A 22,785-nucleotide genomic window follows, 5' to 3' on the forward strand; every position below is an offset into this window, starting at 1 on the left:
ATGTCTGCGCGTCGATTCAGAGTGACGGATATTTTGGCCAGCCATTGTACGAATTTCGCGGTCCAACCAATCGGCGGCCCGGTGGGCGGACCCGGAAGCGGCCGCAGCAGTGTCGCTCAGCTGTCTAGCTGTAGCGAAGGTCTGTTACAGCCAGGTAGCCAAGAGGACGGAGAGAGGCCGTGAACAGGTAGGGTGCCTCTCTCTCTCGATGTAGGCGGTGGTCTAGTGGGGTTCTCCTCTGCGGATTGTGATTAACAGGTGGGTGTCAGCAGTGAAGACGAGGGCAGCTTCCGTTCACAGTGCAGCGAGCCGGGCTTTTCTTTTCTGAGACGGGAAACTGAGGTCAGTTCCTTGACTGGAAGGGAAAGTAAAAGCCCAGACACGAAACTTGTCCCAGGCGATCGCCCTTTTGTCTTCTTCTGGATGACTTTTTTTTATTAAAAGAAGTAACATTTTCCCAGGGAAAGAAGTAACATTCGTCCCAGGTTTTCCCGACTCGGGCGACAGGTTGTTTCAGGTAATACGAACGCTACAGTTATTGAACCTTTGCACTGTAAAGTGAGACCTTTTGAACGGAAACATCTTGCCGTGTACACCGATCCTTCCTGCTACCGGCTCTCCAGCCTGGTAGCCTGCGGATGACGAATGGTTTAACTGCTGTATGCTTAGTATTCGGGTGACTGCATTTAACAAATGAAAGTGATTATATTTTTCTGAGATGTGTGTTTTAAATCTAACTGAATAACATACTGTGTAATGACCACAGATTTTAATGTTGGTTCAACCTTTAAATTCCAGACTATGAATTCCTCCTTTATTGTACTGATTGGTGTGAATATGTGTGTGTCATGTACGTGACTGGGATGTACTGTAGACTTCAGTTTCAGTTCAGCAGAAATGAGACTCTAAGGAGTGTAGAGCCATGTAGACTTATTCATAGCATAGATTAGAGTCACTTTGGGCGTTTTCTGTAACTAGATACAGTATATTAGATACAGTCACCGACATGTTCAGTATGTCCTCCTGATTAATTTATTCACTGATCAATATCCTACACGGGGTCCGCCTCACGATGAAATAGACTGTCGCAGCTAGTACACACAGGCTTCATACACGTAGTTAAGAATGGTAAGTTGCCAATGTTTTGAATAAACAGCAATAAAAACGAAAATACTTTAGGTGCTAAGCTGCTATCGCAGCAATCTTTTTTTATTGAAACATACAGAAAATAATTCAAGCATCAGGCACATGTTCTTGTTAGGCTATTAATTTTAAGTTCTATTCCTTTAAAAGGTGTGCAGTTTCTTAAACTGAAAGCTTTTGGCAAAGTATTGAAACTCTTTAACAGAGGAAATAGGATCCATCTTACTTTCAGTTTTGAAGTTTGTTGAATTTCTTATCTAGTGAGAATTTACTGACCCCTGTCTGACATTGTCTTACAAGATGCTGGCATCATTACTTTTCTAACGTGTTGAGATGCCCATGAAAATAGTGGTAGCAGTGGTGTTGGTTAAGTAGCATTGCTCAACTTTATTGTTGGAAATTCAGGGGGAACTCTTCCCTCCATCATGCCTTTTGATTGATGTAACCATGTTGAACAGGGGGAAGCCGGGGAGCTGTGTAGAACGGTTGAATCCAGTCAAGCAAGTTGGGGTCATCAGATGGGACAGTGCAGTAACACATAGAGCAGAGGTGGAAAGGGCCTCCTGTGGGGTTTGTGAGTGCAGTTTACCTGGAGTTTCAGACCAGATTCTCCTAGGAAAGTCCTGGGCTGGGCTGAACTGCTCGGAGGACTGCGCTTGGGCTGGTGCTTCAGGTGCTTTCACTCCCTTCTCTGCTAACTCTTGTGTGGCTTTGTTAACATGTGGTTTTAAATCTTTTCTTTCTTGCAGAGGGTATTGAAGACGAAAGGATGGCAGAGGAAAACACACAACTATGTGCCAACTGGTAAATATCCCAAAGTCCTGGTCAGATCAGATTATACAACCGAGATACGGTTTGCAGCAGAGCTGAGTGCAGTACTTGATTACTAGTATGACCTTTCTAAGAAGACTGTGTTTGCTCATGGAGCTTGTTTTTGTAATTCATCTCAAGATCTAATGCAGAAATTGTGCTGGTCTTCCTTTGTGAAAACAATGCATATTGTGGATCTTCTCTGTCTGCCTGATAACATTTTCACTACCAGACACACACGCCTCGATGCAGCCTGTAAGTGCTGTGAAAAATCTCATTTTATTGACAGAATCAAGCTTTTGTGAAATGAAATGTGACTGTTCTTAATTTGAGTAGTTAAATTACCTTTATTAGTTATTGTTGTCAATCCTCTTGAATGTATCATGTAATTGGTCCAGTGTAGTGTGCATTCATACAGTACCTGAGCGAATGCACCTGTCAATAGGATATACCTCCATCTTGAAGGACTGTTGAAGGAGATTCTTTTTGCAGATTATTTGGCCTACAAATAAAAACTCTGATTCTCTTCTATACTGTCAGTAGAATATGACCGGGCTCTGTGTGTGAGTTCAGATGTTTATTTTGTGTGCTTGGCTGAGGAGGCAGTGGGGAGACGCTGGCATCAGTGAGGTAGTTATTGAACGCCTCTAAGTCAGCCCCCCTAAAAGGTTGTTTGTTTTCTCAAATGCACTTTAGCTCTGTGGTCTCTTTTGGGATGTTCCTCATGTTACACACATTGTAGATCACAGACAGGAGGACCTTTTTTGTTTTGAATGTTTCATAGGGCTTTTTTAAACTGATGTTTTGTGTTGAATGTGTTTGGTCTCTGCTAGTGTCTTTTCGATGGGCGCCCACAGACAGATCACAGTTTCTGTGTGTGTGGTCCTTTGACTCCAGTGTGATCTGGCTCCTGCAGCAAAGCGTTATTCTCAGAGTCTCTATTCCCATATTTACAAACCCTCTGAAAACCAGCTTTAAAGAAATCCACAAGAACATTCAGGCATCTGCCAAGGTGGCTCGTGAATGAGTCATGATATTTACAGTAGTTGTTTGTGATAGTCTCAATAAGACCTTTACATCTATGCATGTGTAAGATGATCACACCATATGAACTGGCTATGAGGGTAACAGTAGAGCTCTCCAGTCCAGGAATGGAGTCTTCTGGGTCTGTTCTACTTCAGCAATAAAGTCAAATCTCATCAAACTCATTCAGTGGTTATTTTAAATAATGTTTCCCTCTTTTGGAAGCATTTGAAGATTTAAAGTGACAAAAACCTGATGGACTTTATCTGATTGGGGCTGGATTGAAGAATCCTGATTTACAGTGTGACGGAAAATTATTTCCTGGAACAAGTCCTTCAGAGATTGTTGGAAACCCAAACAACTGGCTAGAATCCCACATCACACATGTGAAAGAGTCTTTAAGAAATGAAATAATTGCTGAAATTAAATGTTCTGTCTTTCATGGGGAGAGGGAAGTTGGATTTGAATATAAGATTTGTTAGTGTAGTTATTTTCTTGATTTGCACAATTTTACTTATTTTTTTTATTTGGTTCTCCCTGTTCTTCCTTGAATTTGGAGCTGGGACTTGCCAGCTCACCCTCTGTCCTCAGACGTCAGGGGTTACGTCACCAGGCAACAATTAGTCATCTTGTATGTTTTTGTTTCCTGTCACATGAGCTGCCCTTCACAGCGGCCTGGTTGGGATCCACCTCATCAATGCCGGCCTCTTTACAAAGCCACTGTCAAAGTTGAAATGTGGAGATCGGATTTGTTCATTTTGTCATGGTCCACGCGTGCCTTCAGCCGGCCCTCTTGCTCTAGGCTCTGAGTCTCGTGGTCCTGGTCTCCCCACTGCCCTGTTGCGTTAAAGGACTACAGACCCCCTCCTGCTTTATAGTCCCCGCTGTGACCTTTGCCTCTTGTTGTTGTCAGCTGGTGTAGGGGAATTGTGGGAGCTGTAGTTTGCTGCTGTCTCTCTCGTCTGCTACAGCTCCTCTGAAGGGTCTCCACCCCCAGGGGTTCCACAGTGTTTCTAGGTGACCAGAAAAAAATCCATCTGTTTAAGAGCTGCTATAAAAGAATTAAAAAGATCAAATGAAGTAAATGTGAATGTCTCTGGCCTGAGGCAGGCAGAGAGCTCTAATGCAGGATGGCACACATCAAGATGAAGCAGCCGAGGGGAGACGTGTGCATGCTGATCACCTGCGATCCTACACGGGAATAGAGCTGTATGAGATAGGATACAGCAAGACGGTGTGGGATGGGTGGTTAGAGAACATTCATTTGCACTTGCTGGTGACACCTTAAAAAAAGTGCAATTCTTAATCAGTCTGTGCATTCAGCAGCAGATCAGCAACACTTTCATTTCTGAATGAAGCATGTAAACCTGCTCTGCAGTCATGGGCATCACTGAGGCATTCTGTGACTGGTTGTGTCTGTCAAAAGGAGTCGGATGTAGTTGATCTATAGGGCTATACACGCAGAACGGGTAAGTGGCTTGCTGTGTCAGCTTGAGGAGCAACCCTTGGGTGAGAAAACACATGCTTGTCTGGGTTTTTCCCTCCCCCTGCAGCAAGCGCGACATCCCAGCGGGGAACTTCACCATGCACGAGATGCACTGCAGGCGGAACATCGCGCTGTGTGAGCATTGCCAGGAGCCCGTTCCCCGCTCCGAGCTGGAGGAGCACCGGCAGCAGGAGCACACCCAGGTGAGGCTGGGGAGCGCCCATCTAGTGCCACTGCCCATCACAGGGCAGCAAACCTCTCGGCCATCCTGCAACACGGCAAGCCCTGTGACTTGCTGGGCTCACAACCTGTCGGGGGACAAGTGACTCTGCAGGCTGGCATGTCACAGGCGCATCTCTGCCATGTGTGGCACAGAGCTAGTACCCAGTCTCAGAGCAATTCAGGACTGTAAGCTGAGTGGGCATGTAAAGATAAATTGAAATTCAAGTTTTGTCATGAAAGTCTATAGATGGCTTTTGGGGCACTGAAGTAGCTCATGTTGAAGTTCCCAAAAGCAGTAGGTTTTGGTGGTGGAAGAAGTGGCCTGTTCCCAGTTCGAGTCTTGACTCACTGCGTATTACCCCAAGCAAGTAATTGTTTCTCCTCGTGCTCTGTCTTCCCGATGAATCTTAATACTGAGGGCCTAACCGAATGGCTCAGAGCGAGTAGCAGGTTTCAGTTAGATGATTCAGTTCTGCTGGGGTGAAAACCAGCAGGTGTGTGGTCCCCCAGGGCCAGCCTGGGTGACCCTCTGCTAAATGTTTTGAGAATTGTAAAATAAGTCATTCATAGGTTATATCCATTAAAGCAGGATATATTTAAAAAAAGAAATATCAATATTAACATTATGATTGTATATATACCTTTTCATACAAGTAGCAGATTTTCCACAGTTTCACTTTCATCAGAAGTGAGCTCTGTAGGACTGGCATTAGAACAGAAGATGTTGCTTGTATGATTGGCCACAGCTGTGAATTATTTGCTTATGGATTACACGTGTCTTCCAGGTGCAATGCAAATGTGGCTTGAAGGTGGAGAAAGGCCAGATGGAAACACACCAGGTATGTAAGAATACGTCAGTGTCGTTGATACCACTTGCCTACAGTGAGCTGTTTCTGTTGCCTCTGCAAATTCACCAGTAAATCAGTAGAAACAATAAGGAGACAAATCGGATAAACACCACTTGAGAAAGATGAATGAAAGAGGAGGTAAAGTTTCTCTATGTTGGCAGTTCACACAGGAAGAGGTAGAGATTATTATGGAAATATTTAAATTTTGTAAGGGGTATTCAAGTGAGTTATTGTGAATGGAAAAAATATACACCAGTGCAAATTAAAATATAATCATGCCCCACTCAGCAGACTGTTTGCTGTGGTTGGTTTTAATCAGTTATCATGCTTTCAACTAATTTTATCCACATGTGCAGCTGAAGCATTTTTTTGGTACAGAAATATTATGTGTAGAAAAGACGTGACACAATGAGAAACATTTGGTGCTATTGTACACTATGGTAAATAATTATGCAGATACTAAATATACAAGTAATAGGTTTATTCCATGCTGAAAAAAAGAAGGAAGAGAACACAACGTTTCGGCCGTGGAGCCTTCTTCAGGTGCCACCTGAACTACTAAATATATGTATTCAGAAAATATGCAACACATACTTTGGATTGGCATGATCAAGCTGTTATTTAAGATGGTTACATTTATATCTGTCTCATGTCTCCCGACCTTGGAAGATTGATTACAGAGAGTACACAGACAAAAGAGTGTGAATTTTGCTTTACAAAAATTGTATCTTGAATAATGTTGGCTAACAGATTTTTGCCTTTAAAATATGATAGAGTTTCTCTAATAGGCAGTTTTGTGATATGGCCTAAAATATACAAGTAAAGGGGAAAAAGCTAATCAAGCCAGAGCTTCTAAATTTAATGTGCATTAAGCTGATTGTTGTGTTGCATTAGTAATAATCCAGCAACGCCAGGTGCCTCAGTGTAGCGGAGGGAGTTCGGACACGGTGACGTCATCGCCCTCTCTGCGCGCGGCAGGGACCTCAGCTGCCTGGGCTGAGGGAGGTCTCCTTTAGCTCGCTCGGCTGGCTCCCTGTTGCGTTACGCTGGAGACGCGGGTTCTCGCCCAGGTGTTGTGGGACGGAGTGGCGAGGGCATGAGCCCGCGCGGAACCGCGATGGTCACATGAGCAGCAGTGGGTTACACTGGAAGAGCTTCAGTGCATTGTGGGAGTTACTCTCGGGACACCTGGAGTTGGCCCACAGGCTGGGGAACAGTGCAATAGACCAAAGGATGCAGAAAGGAAGGATGCAGGATCGTGTTGTGTAGCAGGTGACAAACAGTGCTGGAGATAAAAGCCTTCGGGTAGTTCATGCAGTGTGTAAAACCAGTTTGGACTGGACTTGATTTGTGTTAGAGATGGTCGTTGGCACAACCCTAACAGTGCGCGCCTCCCCTGAACACAGCAGCTGGACTGCGGTCTGCGGCTGACGGGCTGCCGGTACTGTGAGCTGGAGGTGGCCTTCAGCCGCCTGGCGGAGCATGAGGGCTACTGCGGGGCGCGCACTGAGCCCTGCCCCCAGTGCCACCGCAACGTGATGGTGAGGGAGCTGGCGGCGCACCCTGCGGTTTGTGGAGCCCAGCTGCCCGAGGAGAGGAACAACAACCGGGCCGGGCTGGGCCTGGCGCGGCGCCAGCCGGAGGCCTGGTTCGAGACGAACGCCGTCAGGAACGTGCTGAGAGGTCACGGGCTCCCGAACAGCAGCTCACCCCTGGGCCTGGGCGTTCCCCGGACACTGGAGGCACGGGTCCAGAACAGCACCAGAGCGGCACTGAGACGCAACATGGCGCTGCGGAACATGGACCAGAACCAGAGTGAGTCACTGAACACGCACACACTCCCTGGGGGACCAGCTGCACCCTTCCTCACAGAGCCCACTGTCCTTCACTCGTCTTCGGATCTTTCCAGAAGCAGCCTTTTCAGCCCTAGGGTTAGAAGGGGTTTGTATTTGCCAAATACACCAATAATTACACCGGTTAAATCATTTCATGATGGTCGGAGATGAATTCAAGAATCATCATGTTCCTAAGCATCCCACCAAATAAAATACTGAAGCCTCTTATCTGAAGATGGTTATTTTAGCCACGAATATGCATGAGGAAATGACAATTATGATTATAAATGATCATTTTGTTGCATTTTGTTTGAAATTGATCAGATTCTCGTACTCTTTATATTATTAGGGGAAACATTGCAAATGAGTGCTTGTGAGTGGGAGTTAGGGCCCCTAGTTAGACCCGTAATCACTGTGAAAAGTAATTCACTGGCTGGTGTAGCTAAGACCACTGGCTCCTTGATGCACACAGTGGGGCCCAGAAGTATTGTGAGGAATGTTGCACACTGACTGAATAAAATTGACTCAGACCCCACTTGAAGGAATCATGATGAGTACCTTTACACACAGGCAGCAACAGGAATACAACAAAGTTTAACTGTTACTCTGCTACTTTTCTAGCCGCTAAAGTTGAGAATCTAGCACGCAACACAGGCTGGCAAGGAGTGGAGACCCCAGGAGACGAGAGCTCGGAGCTCGACTACATGCTGGCCCTCAGTCTGCAGAATGACCACAGCCATGATACCTGGGTGGACAGCTGGGTGCACAGCTGGGAGGGCAATGGGAACAGGACGGCTGAGGCTACTGAAGTTCTCACGGACACCCTGTCCACCCTGATCCAGCCCTTCATCTCGGAGCCTATTGTCGGCCCTGACAACAACACGCTGGATAGAAGGAGTGAGATTTCTCCGCTGTTCTGTCAGATCTTTCCTTCCTTATCGTTGGTATCCCATTGGTTTTCTTGAAGTCTGTGAGCTCTTTATTTCCTACCCGTTCTACTGTACAGTAATATAGTAACAAAATGCAGTAACAGTGCACCAGGCAGTTCTTTAAGTGGGAGCTTGGTGAATGGGTTCCCCACACAACCGAGTATGACAGGTACTGCATTGCTGGGATTTGGGGGCTTTACAGTGACCCCAATTTGGTGATAGTAGTGTTTCTAGTGCTGTTGGTGACACACATCAGCCCTCCGTTGATTGGTAACTAAGCTTTTAGCACTTGCTGCTGCTTCGTGCTGCTGGTGCAGAGCTACCTTCTTTTGGATTATGGCTGAACACATCTAAGACAGAACGGAGAATCTGAAAATCGGAATGCTCATGGCTCGTGTCCTCTCTCTCCCTCCCGGCAGCTGACGCCATGCTGCCCTGCGAGTTCTGCGAGGAGCTCTTCCCAGTGGAAGACCTCATTCTGCACCAGGTGAGGGACCTTCCTCTTTCCTCCCAGCTCTCACTCTCGTCCTTCACTGTCCCTCGGGCGTCCTCCTCACGTGTGAACGCTCTGTCCAAGAGAGACCTTGTTCGTGCTTCCACTGTCAGCAAAATTATAAACAACACTGGGATGAGCTGCTCTTTAAAATAGCTTGCATTTTTCCTTGTTTGACCTTTCACTTAGTATTCAGTGACTTAAATGTTCTACTACTACAAGTGTGACAAAACATCAAGCACAAACCAGGCACACACAAGCATGCTTGTTTTTTTTTCTCGTAAGTTGGCCTCGTGGATCACTAAGACTGCAGTACAGGCAGTGTTCAGGAAAGACACAGGAGTAAAGACAATCTACTTTAAAAAATTAAAATTAAATAAAAGCTCTTTTAAAATTTAAATTACAGCTCACATATACTGTACTTTTACATTTGAAACAGCTTAACGGTGTTAAACAAAAGATAGCTCAAATATTAACTAAATCTTTAAAAGCTCAAAAGCTGTATTGTGCAATTTTGTAATGTAACAAATTCCAAACTACTGACGGGAGTAAGGAAAGGTTATTCCGGAGCATGATTCCAGCAGGAATGTTTGGAAATCAGACTTGCTGTTGATGAAAGGAATAGTTTTTTACACTGAGAACAGGATAAAGAGCAGGTAGCTGGGTACGAATTGTTTACTACTGGAGCTGTTTCAAATGTTTTACTTTATATTGTTTGCATGCTGAAAAGGTTTGGAATTTATAAATCCACTATACGTTGTGCAGTCTCATCAGTCTCTTTCATGCATGCTGAAAGCTGTCACACACAGATCTTCAGGTCTGTGTGTCCTCAGTGTCTTGTCTTTCCATAAGCGTTTCTGTGATGGAAAGTGTGCGGGTGGCGAATGTCAGGCTGCTGGAAGTGTTCAGCCTCACAGACGTGCCCCTGCACAGACACCCTCAGAGGGAGGGCAGGGGACATGCAAGTTTGAATAGCTGGTTGGGACGTGAATATTAAAAAGAAAGAAATGACAGGCATGCTACTGACATAGCGTTCACAATGGGTGATCGCTGCTTTTCCATAGTGAATGGTTTACAACTGACATAAACCTTCTTTTGTTTACATTTTAGATATTCTGAAGCATACTCTATTTTCAGGAATGTAAACACAAGCATAGCCTTTCTTTGTGAACCTTTCTAGACCTTTATGTCCCAGTTGATTATTAAAAGGACAGTCAGGCAATCTGCCCCCATGGTGACTCCAGTTATCAACAGCCCCATGACTCACTTCACAGACAAATGTCATTTTTTTCTTGTGTCTAAGTGTTGGCAAGCTATGGAGCACATTGTTGCACATTATAAACTTGGTTTATAATCATCCTATAAAAACAAAATGCTAGGTATTTCAGCCCCACCTTGTTATTTGTTGAGTGCCTGGAATTATTTGCTGGGTTACGTCCCTGAATCCAGCCCTGGTAATTTAGTTGTGTCTGCGTGTTCGCTGAGTTTTCTGTGAATTGTTACTTTAAAACAAACACTCTTGATCAGAATAAGAAAAAAATGCTATTTATAAATGTAGTCACACAGTGATTGTATTTGATTGTAAATAATTAAATAGGAAACAGTCCTAATTCACAATGTGTGGTTAATTCTAAGAGACCGCAGGACAGTGAGATTTGTGGTTGACAAGTCAGGTGTTCTCCTGCTGTGTTTGCAGACTGGCTGCAGTCCCGCCAACGCCCTGGCGTCCTTCAGCAAGCAAGGCGGGTCCCAGCAGGAGGGCCCCAAGCCGCTCGATGAGGCCCCCAGCAACAGCACTTCTCTCTGGCCCCGGTGGGACTCTGTCTTCATCCCCTGCGAGTTCTGCGGAGTGACTCTGGAGGAGGATGTCGTCTTTCACCACCAGGTGTGTCTCCTTCCACTTGTTCCTGGAGCTCGGACTGTGCGGGAGAGCTGCAGCTGTAGCCGAATATTCTCACGAACACCGGCCTGCCACAGCTGCTGGCAACACACGATACAGCAAACTGCAAAGACACTTCACAGGGAACTATAAGTGGATTCAAACATATTTAGGAGAGAGGAGGGAGTTTCAGTCGTGGCGAAGGAAAAGAGAATTGACATATTTTAATTGCCATTTCCTCGCAGTGTTGTCTTTGCTGACTGTTATGATACTCAGATTGCTTAATTTGTAAGAAAGTGATTGTGCAAAAAAATGACTCAGTAAGGTAATAAATTGACCTACACTGTAGCAATCTTTCATTTACACATCTGAAACCCTTGAAAGTTCAGTTTCTTGGACAAAAGCGTCCAGCTGATTTCCCTTGAAAGAACAGTCTGACGGTTTATATACAAGAGTCAAAACGTAATGCGTTTGTAACTTTAGGATAAATGTGACCTCCGACCCAGAGCTGCCTGCTCCGTGGAAAGGCCTTCTCTGCAGAAAGCACTTCCTACCAAAGAGGATAATATAGACAGATGCTCTTCAGAGCTACTGAGGAGACGATTTGGGCCCCAAGGTGAGAGAACCACTGCAGTGGGTCTGTTTGTACATCTCTGTGATGCCCTTGTTTTGTTTTTATCTGTGTATTTGTTTGCCACAATCGCATTATGGCCAGTCCAGCATTCAGACCACTGTGGGCACTGGGGCTGGACCAGGGGTGGACACTCTGGACACTGGGCTCTGGAGCTGGACCAGGGGTGGACACTGTGGACACTGGGGCTGGACCAGGGGTGGACACTGTGGAAATTGGGCTCTGGAGCTGGACCAGGGGTGGACACTGTGGACACTGTGGACACTGTGGACACTGGGGCTGGAACATGGGTGGACACTGTGGGCCAGCCTGGCACAGATGGTGAATCACCTGAGCCACTGCAGAGGAATCATTGAATTTAAAGCAGTGGAAGGTGATTTATGCTTTGGAAGACGCTCCTACTTTCTCCTCACTTTTCCTGGGAATAGTGCGGGTTTGCAGGAGTGAGACGAGCTGAATAGCTTTCTGTCCGGTGTAAGGAAATAAGTGCTCTTTCTAAATAAAAAAAAAAACAACATTCTGTCTTATGCTTACCTGCCGTGTTTGACAGCCGACCCGGTTTCGGAGACCCACAAGTGGGCGGCAGAGGCGGCCGTGGGGAGAGGGGTACAGGACGTGGCGCCGCTGAGCTCCAGGGGGCACTGGAGGCCTGACCTGAAGAGCAGCCTGCCCCCTGCAGGCAGGGCTGTTCACCGCGCCAGCCAGCTCAGAAGGGCTGGAGGCCGTGCAGACTCTCTCCTCCCTGAGGACCACGCCAGCCCCACAGCACTGCCAGGGTAACCTCGCTCCCAGTTTAACACCGGCTTGACTCAAAAGAGGCTTTTCAGAGGAATTAAACATACCCTCTGTCTCAATGCCCTTTCTTTGACATTTCAACTATACTACACAATGCTTCTGTTGGTTTTTCAGATCTGCATGCGGTCAGTCTGTCTGTCTACTAGGTATCCTAGCACAATTGAAACACAGCAGGCCTAGAGTTCATCAGCTAGGAATCCTTTGGCTCTTGACTCTTATACTAAGACTTGCATTTCTTCCTTTACATGTTACTAGAAACCCATTTTCCAGAGAAGATGTATGTCTTTCGAAGTGCAATGTGCTATAAGTACATGAAGGATGTTAGTATAATGTTAATTATTAATTGTTGGACTGAGAGAGAGGCTGAGCAAGACCCATGAATGAGCTCTGTATCTGAGAGTTTCAAGTGCCACTCCAGGGTTCATCATCAATTGATCGCCTATTAACAGCTATTGAGTCAGAAATGAGGGAGCCTCACTGCACCTGATTGCCATGCTAAAGTCAGGCCTAGTAAGTGAACTAGATGTACTGGGCACAGAAACTACATCCTGTACCCAGGAGTATTGTGAAATTGGCAATTTCTACAGAAGAAGCACAAATGTTTTTGCTGGGGGAAACGTGTCACTCTTCAAAATTTTCCTAATTGAAGACTTCCCACCTGTAAAATGAGCTGTCTATGTGGGAGGTTGTGGGCAGAGTGCTGCTTTACTTCATCCAGAGTAGGAGAGCAAGCAGGGCTGCGCAATCATTGACATCACTGTGGACATGAATAGTCTGTGTGTTACAGTTTCACCCTGTACTTCCTGTTAGTCTCTATAAATGACATTCCTATACCCAGTCCTTGCTTTGTTGGCTAACACCAGCCTGTCTCTGCTCTTCTTCACTGTAGAGGAAGATTAGATGGGCGGACGAGCACAAGGAACACGGCGACACCCAAGGTACTGTACCTGTCTGAGTGAGGAGCTTGAGTGCCACTCATGGAGAGGGATTAGAATCTGCTCTTCGTTCTGCGCTTACTGTATGGCTGGAAATGAGCTGAAGTGCTGTGGATGTGAGTTTACAAAGACCTCAGTAAAAGAGACTAAGGACTGAGGTAGACTCCCATGTCCAAAGATAAGATTTAATGCATTTAAAGCATTAAGACCAAATAATTTACTATGGTTTGCTTTGGCAAGTACAAGGGCTTTATTGTGATTAAACCTACTGCAGTTTAGTGACTCTCAGTAAGAGCAAGGATACTAGAAAATGTGGAGCAACAGGGGCTTTAAATAAATAACGAAACATCTCACAATGAGGAAACCAAATTAACCAGGTAGGGTGTCTTCCCATCGGTCCCATTTGTCTTCTCGCCATTTGGCATTTGTCTCATGACCAATTGTCTCATTTTCTTTGATGTGGGCTCTGCACAGCGCCGTGCCTTAGCAAGGGATTTCAGCCGGTGCCCCCTGTCCACACAAACGGAATAATGCTGTAAACCTCAGTGCTGCATGTTGGCACCAGCAGCTGTGAATCTGATACTGAGGTCCTTGAAATATCTGGTGTCCTTTTATACTGAAACTCCTTCATAATATAGGCTAAGGTAATTAAGAAACTGGAATACAAGTAAACGCAGAAGTACTGAACAGCTCCTTTGGAAAGTATTAACCTGTGATACATTTTTGAAAATGCAGACTCTCGCCCCTGAAACGCGCAGTGTGGAGAAGGGAGAGAAGTAAAAGTGTTCCCCAGAGGATGACAGCTCTGAAACTCAGGAGGCTTCTCATCAACTATGCAGCACCTATTATACTGTATCTGGATTGTGTGAATAACTGGTGTCCTTTCTTATAGCAGTGGGCTCAGTGTCTCTGAACATTGCAATTGCAATGCAATACATTTACAATCTGTGGCTTTACAGACTTTTATATCATTTGAGTGTAGCTTCAATGAGTGAGACCTGAGAGGTAGTTTTATATAACAGTATAACCTGTATGTTATTTTTATTATTCTAGATTACACAAATCAACTGACCATTAAAATATATCTGGGAAAAAATGTAATCTTGCCTTGTTCTCTTTGTGGCATCATAAATATGGCTTAAAGTGTTCTCTGTGGCTGCCCCTCAGATGCCACAGAGAGTGGACAATACACAGCAGTCTCAATGTTTAGTGTCCACAGTTCATACATTCTAACCTACAGAAACCTATGGAGTTTGGAAAAGGGCAGAACTTGTTCTATTTTGATTGCATTAAATGTTACAAATCTTCATAGCATTAAAGCACGATATAAACACACACATTAGGAATATAAGGCTTGAAACTGTTTAGAAGTGTCCAGCTGATCAGAACTACATTGTGCCACGATAGGTGGGTTAAGTGGAAGCACTGGGTAACTTGAATCAAGCTATTGTTCTTTTAGATAGGCCATTATACTTTGTTGGTATTTTATTGCACCAAACAACTGCAAGTAGTGATTCTCCACCAGGGGTCACAGTGCTTCCAGTAATACAGTGCAGGCTGCTACCATTATTCTTGTTCAGACCTGAAGCTGCTGAAGAGGGGCCCTCTGCTCCTGGAGTATCACTGGTCAGTCTGTGTTTTAGTCCAGCCAAGCAGTCAGTTACTGTGGCTAGCTGTTTCAAGACCTTTCTGATCTGTTTTCTGCTGAATATGTTTCGCCTTAAACATATACATAAATGTGTACAGGGTTAACCCTCATCCAGAATCCCTTCTGACGTGGTAGCTCGGTGAGCCATGGTAACTGGGTTCAGCAGGAATGAAAAGCAGAAGAAACAGGAGAACTTTAAAACCTGAGGATTGAGGCTGAGGAATCGCTCTCTGGTCTTCTCTAGGCTGTTACCGAACTGATAAAACCTTTTCTTATTAGTTCTGTCACAAGGAATACAAATTACAGAGAACAGTTATTTACCAAAGCAAACCGAACTACCACTACTATGCCAATCAGGAGTATACACAGACAGAATCATGGTATTACACAGACAGTATTGCCACCATAGACCTTGGTGTCTACAGATCTGGGAAGCACAGCAAGGTTAGGAATAGTTACTGTATGTGTTACTCCTGTGAGCAGTGTTCTAGCCCTCTTCAATCCAGACTAGAATTTCCAAAACCAATATCCCAATGTGCTGACAGGCCACTGTTGTAGGAAGTGTCATTAAAATCCTTTGGCTTTATCTATAAGATCGGGAGTATTAACCCAGTATCCCAAAAGCCATCCAAATCTGTCAGAAAAACCACATGTCTAATCAAAACAGTGCGAGCCGAGTAGAGTAATTCCCCTTAGTGTGTGGTAGTGTCCTATTGTCTGCAACAATCGAGTTTTAGACATGAAATACTTTTGAGATTCTGGGTCCAGAGTTGTTCCTAAGGTATTTGGAGGTCTATTTCCCCCCAGTGATTAAAGCAGTTGGAAATGGTTAACCCTAACCCTGGGACAGAGCAGCAACATTCACACACGCTTGTCTGTGTGCCTCATCCTCTATCAATCTCCCTATCGGAGCACCCAATCATCCAGCCAATCCTGGCTGTTTAATACTGCTTTCGCTAGGGGATCGGAGCCCTGACATTGTGAGGTTTTTTCAGGAAGTACTTTGTCTCTGCTCTGAACGCGTCAACTCGAAAGCATGATAACTTGCAGATAAACCTGAAACCAATAACCGAGTCCTGAAACCTGGAAACCGGAAAGTTACTCTGTCTGAAGTCTGTGGTGAATCACCCTCAGCCACCTGCTTCCAGTTGCTCCTTTTTTCCTTCCCATCATGACTGCCATCACTGCTGTCCTGGTCCTGCACCCCGTGTCCCCACCGCCTGCCGAGAGTCACCCCTCGGCCTCATCAAGCCACGGCATAACAGTTAATCAAAGATTCTGATGGAGGCGTATGTGGGCTGGGAAGCGTGACTTGAATTGCTCTTTTCAGGTTTTAGGCAACAGCTGCCGTATCTGTTCGTATTGTGATCCGTGTGAAACAATCTCACATTGAGACAATGAGGTGAGATGGATCTCCAGAACTGAGGTGGTGTGTTTGAGCCCATTCTTTTCACAGAACAAAACAGGAAATGTCTGGATGCCATTCCTTTCACGGTTGCCTCATGGCACAGACAAAATAACTGCAGCAGACAGCTGACTCATACAGCGGTGCTGAAATATGGATCAGAATGAAAACCTGTTGAGGCCACTCCTACCAGACCTACCTAACACTTATAAACCACTTAACAGGAACAAACTATACCTTTTCTCTATTCACTATTCAATTAGTCTTTGGATAATCGTGAATGTGTTTCAGTAACTGAACTTTGAGTTGAATTACTTGTTTTCCAAACACGGAAACAAAATCACCTGTTCTTCCACCAGCGACTACATTTCCCTGAGGCCTTTGCTATCGCAGGCGACGCCCACGCATTCAATCAGACCAATGGGCTTCTGGGTTTTTCAATAAGGGGCGGGATCTTCCTGGAATGCTGCCTGTTCATTGGGCGCCGGCCCCCCGGCGGGGCGGGGCAGCGGGGAACTTGTGGGAGAAGACGGGAGGATTTGAAGCTCGCGCTCAGTGCACGGTTGTTGCAGAAACCGATCCGATACCGCGGCGCCGATTGTGTTCCGGTAGACGCGTTCAGACTCCGTTTCCTTACAGCCGGCATGCTCTGATGAGAATATGGGCCTGCTGTTAAAGTCGCGCTGCTGAGAGCTCTCTTCGAGAGGAATTCGAGCTCGGACCTGTGCAGGCAGGTGGAGTTACACAGCGTACCCCCAGCGGGACCCCGAAAGCGGTGCTGCTTGTGGGAAGGGGAGCACAGCACCTCCGTTCCCGGTCCTTGAGTTTCTCCGCGCTGCCGGGCGAGCTGTGGCTGCGGACACTGTCCGGCGGCTCGGACCGCAGCGGGTCCCCGAGGCTGTGTCGCCAGGACACGGTGCACCTCCTCTCCCCCACTCGCCTGTTCTCGCCTCGGGAGTCCTGATCCGCCCTTCTAGCAGCCGGACACTCTCCGGGGGCAGGCGCTGGGTGCGGGGACAGACCCCGGGTTTGGAGCCCGAAACGCCGCCGAGAGAAGCGAGAGGCTGGGCTCATCCCAGCTGCGGGATCTTCACGCGTGGTGTCCGGCACCGCGTCACACGCAAACCACAGGGGCCAGAGCGCCCACGGCGCAACCCGCGATCCTTGTTGTCACCCCGCAGGAGGAAGACTGTGCTGTCACCGGCCCATAGCAGCCATGTCAGAAGGACGGTTCTCCGCGCTGGACGAGCCCTCTCTCAAGAAGCTGGTGAGTTCATATCCCGCCCAGCTGCCCCGCCGTGTGCCGCGCATTCATGCCCTGTTCTCGGCGTGCAACACAATGTGCGAGAAATGACCCCACTCTCAAACCCAGCACCTGTGGCACTCCCCCGATCGGCTGTATTTACAATCCGTCGTATTTTCTTCACGCTGGGCAAATATGAATCACGACTAGGGATGTGCATTTCAGGAGAAGCAACAGGAGGCTTGTAGTGAAGTAAATCTCTAAATGCCCGAAAGGTCGTAAGATTTAACTGTCGTACTGTTAGTACCTTCCAAAAAGGGATTCATTTCTTGATTAAGATGTCTTTGGCTGTAACTTTTCTAGCTACTACTTTTTTATTGGATAGTGGGAAGCAGTTATCCAATGCAAGTCTACAGAGCTAGTAGATATTAATGTCCGCCCGATTTTAAATCTGTGGTGGAGGTGTTTAAATCGCACAGGGTGCACCTGAATGCAGGTGAGCTGGATTCTTCACGGCGGTCATGCCCAGTTCCCTCACGGGTCCTACGAAATGCACTCCTTGCAGGGCTGAGCTCTTACTGCGAATGTGTGCCGATAGGCTAGAACAGGGTTTGCGACTGTTGAACCTGATCTCGCATTGCTGAGCTTTAAAAAAGAATGTGTTGTAACTGTATTCAATTGCGAGGTGTCGAGGGTCTACAGCCGCGGGTTCACGGTGTAGCAAACTCTTTTGGGTGTTTGTGTGTGTGTATTCTAAGCGGGAGAGGGAGAGTATGCATGGATCTCGGCAGGATAGAGATCCGTTCTGAAAGGGTGGTTGTCCCGCGGATACCGCACTGACAGCGCCGTCCTGCTGCCACAGTGACGGACAGGTGTGGCGGAGGAGAGCATGGGGGCACTTCCGAGGGTTCTGCGCGGCAGAAACTGACGAAGCATAGTAGGAGAGTGTCTTTCTTATAGTTCCCCTGCTTGCCTTGGTGTGCATTCGAACAGCTACAGCTACACATGAGAGCAGGTCACTGGGCTCATCCAGCCTGGCGGCCAGTGAGTAGCTAATTGGTCGGATGATCCTGCACGGCTGGTTTGGGAAGAAGCCAGGGTATCGGCTTCTGCAGCAACGCAGGCAGCTGTTGTAGGTGAACACCTCTAAGCGAGCTGCCAGCTCGCGAGAGCAAAAACCACTTCTGCTGCTGCTGCTGCACTCCTGGAATGTCTGCAGCCAGCTGCTTCCCTGGTTCAAGGCAGAATCAGCAGGTTTCCAAGAACCACACTGTCACGCCCTTCCCTGCCAGTCGGGGTGAAAGTTCCCGATCGGAGATGGTCAGGTTTCGAATCCCTGCTGCGATCCCGGGGGCCGAGGGGGAGCTGGAGCACCTGGCTGCAGGTTGGCTGCTTGAAGAGGCATCCCCCACCAGGCCCTGCTCCAGGAGGGGGGACTGTCTCGGGGGGCTAGAGCCCAAGGCGCTTGCCTCGGATCGGGGTCTGCTCCCTATGGCTGGGAAGGAGTTCCAGACCCGGACAGCGCGGAGCCCGTGGGCCCCAGGGGAACAGGAAATGGGAGCGTGCTTGAGGATGAGCACGTTCTCCCTTGTTTATATCTCTGGTGGAGAAGCGCGCTCCTGCAGCCTCCCCATGGCGGCCTGTGTCTGGGGCCACTGGTCTCGCGTGCCCTCTGTCTCCGGTCCGTCTCCGCCAGGTTCAAGGTCGTCAAGGGTCTCTTCCTGAAAACAGGCCAGGCAGCACACGGGCACTCGGGTTGCTAATTGTTTCAGAGCTGTCTAAGTGGAGGTGATGGGCCACTGACTGCTCCAAGGTTTTTTTTGGCATATTAAATTTCTTGCACAGGACTACATACCATTACACTCTGCATTGCGAGATGTAACCCATAAAGCAGCCTACAGCAGGTAACTGGTCTGCATCACCAGGTATGTCGCTGTCAGGTCGGATTCCACACAAAGCAGTTCGGCAGGTTTATACTGAGTCAGTGGTGTGGTTTATAATCGTTTTTTATTTGGTTTGAGGGCAAAGTAAAGAAATCGGATAAGAGAAGAGGGACTCATCTTATTGAAAGTTGTGATCTGATGTCAGTTCCTTGCACAATGGTGTTCGTGTTGCTCAGTTAAGTGAGTAATTCCAGATTGCACTGCTGGGGTTTATGAGTTTCGGGCTTTCAGCTCTTGTTCCCAAGACCTTTAACTCGATTGATAGGACAGTCCTCTATCGTTCAAAACGGTATTATTCATAAATCGTAAACAAAAGAGGAGGGAGGATTGCAGATCTGTCTTTTACTTCCTTAAATCCAGACATAATTAAATATGAATGTGAAGCAAGATGTAATGTAGAAAAACATCTTACTGCTCTTTGTCCCAGTGGTATGAAATTACGTTTTCGTGTGCAGAACAGTGAATCTTATTGCTATATAGAAATTTGGAAGAAAAAAACGTTTAAAGTTAGTTCAGATTTTCTGCTGTTGCTCCTGGAGAAGTCATTGGAAGGACTTCATTTTGAAGTTCTGTGTTGGATTTGTACTTTGATGAACCCTTTTCATTTTTAATTGACAAGTTGTGAAATTGTTTTCTGGGAAAAGGGCGCTAAACCAGCTGGTGTGGTGTTTGGGCACCCTAAATTCTTTGGCCGGGCAGCTGTGTAAAAGATCTTTACTAGATCAGAAGGATAGTGGGGAGTGCTGAGGAGACCTTTGTCCGAAGGCCGTGGACCATGGTTTGCTGGTCTGGGCCAGACATTTAAACTCCAGTTAGAGTTCAGCCCCTGCAGTCACTGGAAGCATCAGGTTGAAATGAGTGCAGAGGCAGTGAAGTCATGCAGTCAGACACTAAAAGTTTTAAGCACCGTTCTTAATCCAATAGGTTGGTGGTTAATGGGTTCAGCTCTCTAAATATTGACTCTTTCCATTAGTCTCACCTGCCAGATAAGTCTTAAGTGGTTGAGTACTTAAGCAGGACGTGAAACTCGATAAACACTTCATCATGGTGTTCTTAATAGAGCATTTCTCCTTTTGTGGTAAATTTTCCTCAGTTTTCTCAAGAATTGAGTTCAGATAAAATGCTGGATGATGAAGTGCATCTAAAAATAAAGCATCGGTTAAAAACGCTCTTTTTGGTCGAGGAATGCCATCTGTTGGAGAGGGGGAAGCAGCAAGCCCTTTGGAAATGAGCCTGTAACACATCTAATGCTGTTTTCCATCCTACAGTTAAAATGGAGATCTCATTGTGGCCAAAAGCCTGAGTGATTGCATTTAAGACTTAAAGATGAAAGATTGTTTTATTATCCCTAAAAAGGTTTGTATATCCTGTATGTCCTGTATATCCAGACCCTACAGAACAGATTTTGGAATAATTTAGTGCAGCAGAGATGACAGACATCGAGCTTTTGTGGAAAGGACTTAGGTGAGCAAAACCCTGAGAAATTCTCAGCCATTTTTGTGCACAGTTTGACAGTTTGATTGAGTGCTGTTTAAGATGTTTTATTATTTCACAGTGAGACACGAGCTGATGGCTTTATGCGGTTCCCACAGTTTTCAGTGTGTCACTCTGCTCAGTAAAATAAGAGTCTGGAAAGATGTCTTTTCCCAGGCTTTACCAGGAAACAAACTTGGAAAGGGTCAGGCTGCTATCAGGCATGTGAGAATTCTTCTGGTTCCACTGAATCTAATCCTATTGAAGCCTGAACTATAGGATCTGGTTTTCTTACTCTAAATGGCTGTTCTGGAGGTTTATTTATTGTCCTGTTCCTAGCTGTTCTCTCAAAGGGTAGTGATTTTCAGCCCAATCACCTATGCCCTCCTGAAGAAAGGTCAAGTTCTGAAGGAGAAATTAAGAGCACCACTGCCTGTTCTTCAGGAGTTTTGTGGCCATTCTAAACTTTACATAAGCAACAAGCTCTGATTTGCTACAGGGGACACCTCAGGTCTCTGGTGTTAAAAGACTGCCTGATGAATGATGCAGAGCTACTTGCTTATCCTTGGAAAGTTTAATAATGGAGATTGGTTGAGCTCGTGGAGTGTGACACTGACAGAAACAGCGCAATGATGCTGCTGAGGAAGGTACATTCGACACTAATGGTGTCTGGGGCCACGCCAGAACAATACTGACTCAATCAAGTACCTTTGTTTGGCCTGAGTCCATTACAGGCCATTACTCCCTTCCGAGTTCAGAAATCAAAAATGTTTTTTTTTTGGCTGTGGGAGTTATTCTGTATGTCAGGACTGAATTGATCTCAAATGTGAACATGAATGGACTCCTAAAATTCTAGTGTAAGACATTGCAGAAAACACTTCAGATGGTGAGAAAGTCCAGTGACTTAAAAAGCAGCTCCTTTTGTGAGCGTATTTCTCCATTATCTCATTTAGTGTCTCTGCAGTTTTGGTTGTGTTAAATATGTTGAGTTTTGTTAATGGTTTCCACATGGGTGTTCTCTACATCCTCTGTAAGCACAGTGGCACCAGGGCTGCAGCAGTTTTTCTCTGCCCAGTTAGACAACCTTTCCTTCAGTCCTTCACATCTGCTGCCGTACACACGCGTGGAGCCTAGCCATGGTAAAATTCTCAGCTTTTATGTGTTGGCTGTGTTAAGCTGCTGTTGCACTGCAATTTCCCTCACGAGATCAATAAAGTATCTATCTATCTCTTGCGTAGAGGTTGTAGTAGTTGCGGTGCTGGATTAAATATGATAGATTGTCAGGTGTAAACTTACGTTTTTCAAAATTCTCTTCTTAGCAGCAATGACAGACTTAAGCATATGTGCTGTTGTGTCGCTTGATGATGTGCTTCGATCTTTGGTTACCACTCTGTGTTGGGTTACAGAGCAGGACTCGCCAGGGGTTTAAAGGGAAAGTTTACCTGTCAATCTGAGCGTCTGTTGGTGGATTAGCTTTGTGTTTAACCTGGCTTGTGGTGTCGCACACTAGTCTTTCAGTCTTCATGCAGCCCTCTTGCCTGTGTGTTGCACAGCCTGGTGATTTCTAACTGCTGGTAGGAAATTCCTTGTAGAAACTGTAGTTGTCTTGTTGGTCTGTATTTTCATGCTGTTTGTGATCACCCATAGACTTAATGTCAGGTGGTTTAGTGACAGTTGTGTATTTCTTCAGTTGGTCTTAGTTTGTTATCCAGTTTGAACATGCAGGTGGTTGACTGTGCACCCAGAAGTCCTTCAGAAGGCTGCATGACTTCACTGAAATAATAAGTTGCCACTATGGGACCAGAATTACGGGCTGAATGTCTTTCTCCCATTTGGAACTTGCAAAGAAATGGAAGAAGGTAGAGCAGAGATCCCACAGGGGCTGGAGAACTGACAAAGTTCCCATGTGGGTGAGAAACATGCTGCTGCTCGGATTGGCACTTACCCAGCTTGCTGTTGGGGGAGCTCAACCATGTGACACTTTTTAAATTGGGTGGGTGTCTAATGTTAAGTTGGAAAATCTAATTTTATTGTATAGGCTTTT

General features: G+C 46.2%; 2 protein-coding genes across 8 annotated transcripts in view; both read left to right on the forward strand.

The window, feature by feature from the left end:
- The first annotated feature begins 79 nt into the window (after window positions 1-79).
- Window positions 80-14,130, forward strand: trafd1 (TRAF-type zinc finger domain containing 1). 3 transcript variants are annotated; one of them, XM_088935482.1, is made up of 12 exons: window positions 80-187; window positions 1,893-1,947; window positions 4,530-4,665; window positions 5,470-5,523; window positions 6,939-7,347; window positions 7,989-8,264; window positions 8,716-8,783; window positions 10,486-10,674; window positions 11,152-11,284; window positions 11,850-12,075; window positions 12,984-13,032; window positions 13,765-14,130. In XM_088935482.1, exons 2-12 carry the CDS (start codon window positions 1,913-1,915, stop codon window positions 13,807-13,809), a joined length of 1,620 nt encoding a protein of 539 aa, XP_088791608.1. In that variant the 5' UTR covers window positions 80-187; window positions 1,893-1,912; the 3' UTR covers window positions 13,810-14,130. The 3 variants fall into 3 exon arrangements, with proteins under 3 accessions (XP_088791608.1, XP_088791609.1, XP_088791610.1); XM_088935483.1 differs by having other exon boundaries at window positions 139-258; XM_088935484.1 differs by lacking the exon at window positions 80-187 and adding an exon at window positions 269-517.
- A 2,520-nt stretch (window positions 14,131-16,650) lies between these two features.
- smtnb (smoothelin b) overlaps window positions 16,651-22,785 on the forward strand; it is an 87,487-nt gene continuing 81,352 nt past the window's right edge. For all 5 annotated transcript variants that reach the window (XM_088936098.1, XM_088936100.1, XM_088936099.1 and 2 more), the window contains exon 1: window positions 16,651-17,349. In XM_088936098.1, the coding sequence (XP_088792224.1) occupies window positions 17,299-17,349 (51 nt within the window). In that variant the 5' untranslated portion in view covers window positions 16,651-17,298. The remainder of the gene's footprint in view (window positions 17,350-22,785) is intronic.

This window comes from Atractosteus spatula, chromosome 17 (assembly GCF_055471065.1).
Source record: "Atractosteus spatula isolate fAtrSpa1 chromosome 17, fAtrSpa1.hap1, whole genome shotgun sequence".
NCBI lineage: Eukaryota > Metazoa > Chordata > Actinopteri > Semionotiformes > Lepisosteidae > Atractosteus > Atractosteus spatula.

Coding starts and splice junctions, on each gene's coding strand:
- trafd1 (XM_088935482.1), top strand. CDS start 1,913: ATGGCAGAGGAAAACACACAACTATGTGCCAACTG. Junction 8,784..10,485: donor AAGACCTCATTCTGCACCAG/GTGAGGGACCTT, acceptor CTGTGTTTGCAG/ACTGGCTGCAGTCCCGCCAA. Junction 12,076..12,983: donor AGCCCCACAGCACTGCCAGG/GTAACCTCGCTC, acceptor TCTTCACTGTAG/AGGAAGATTAGATGGGCGGA.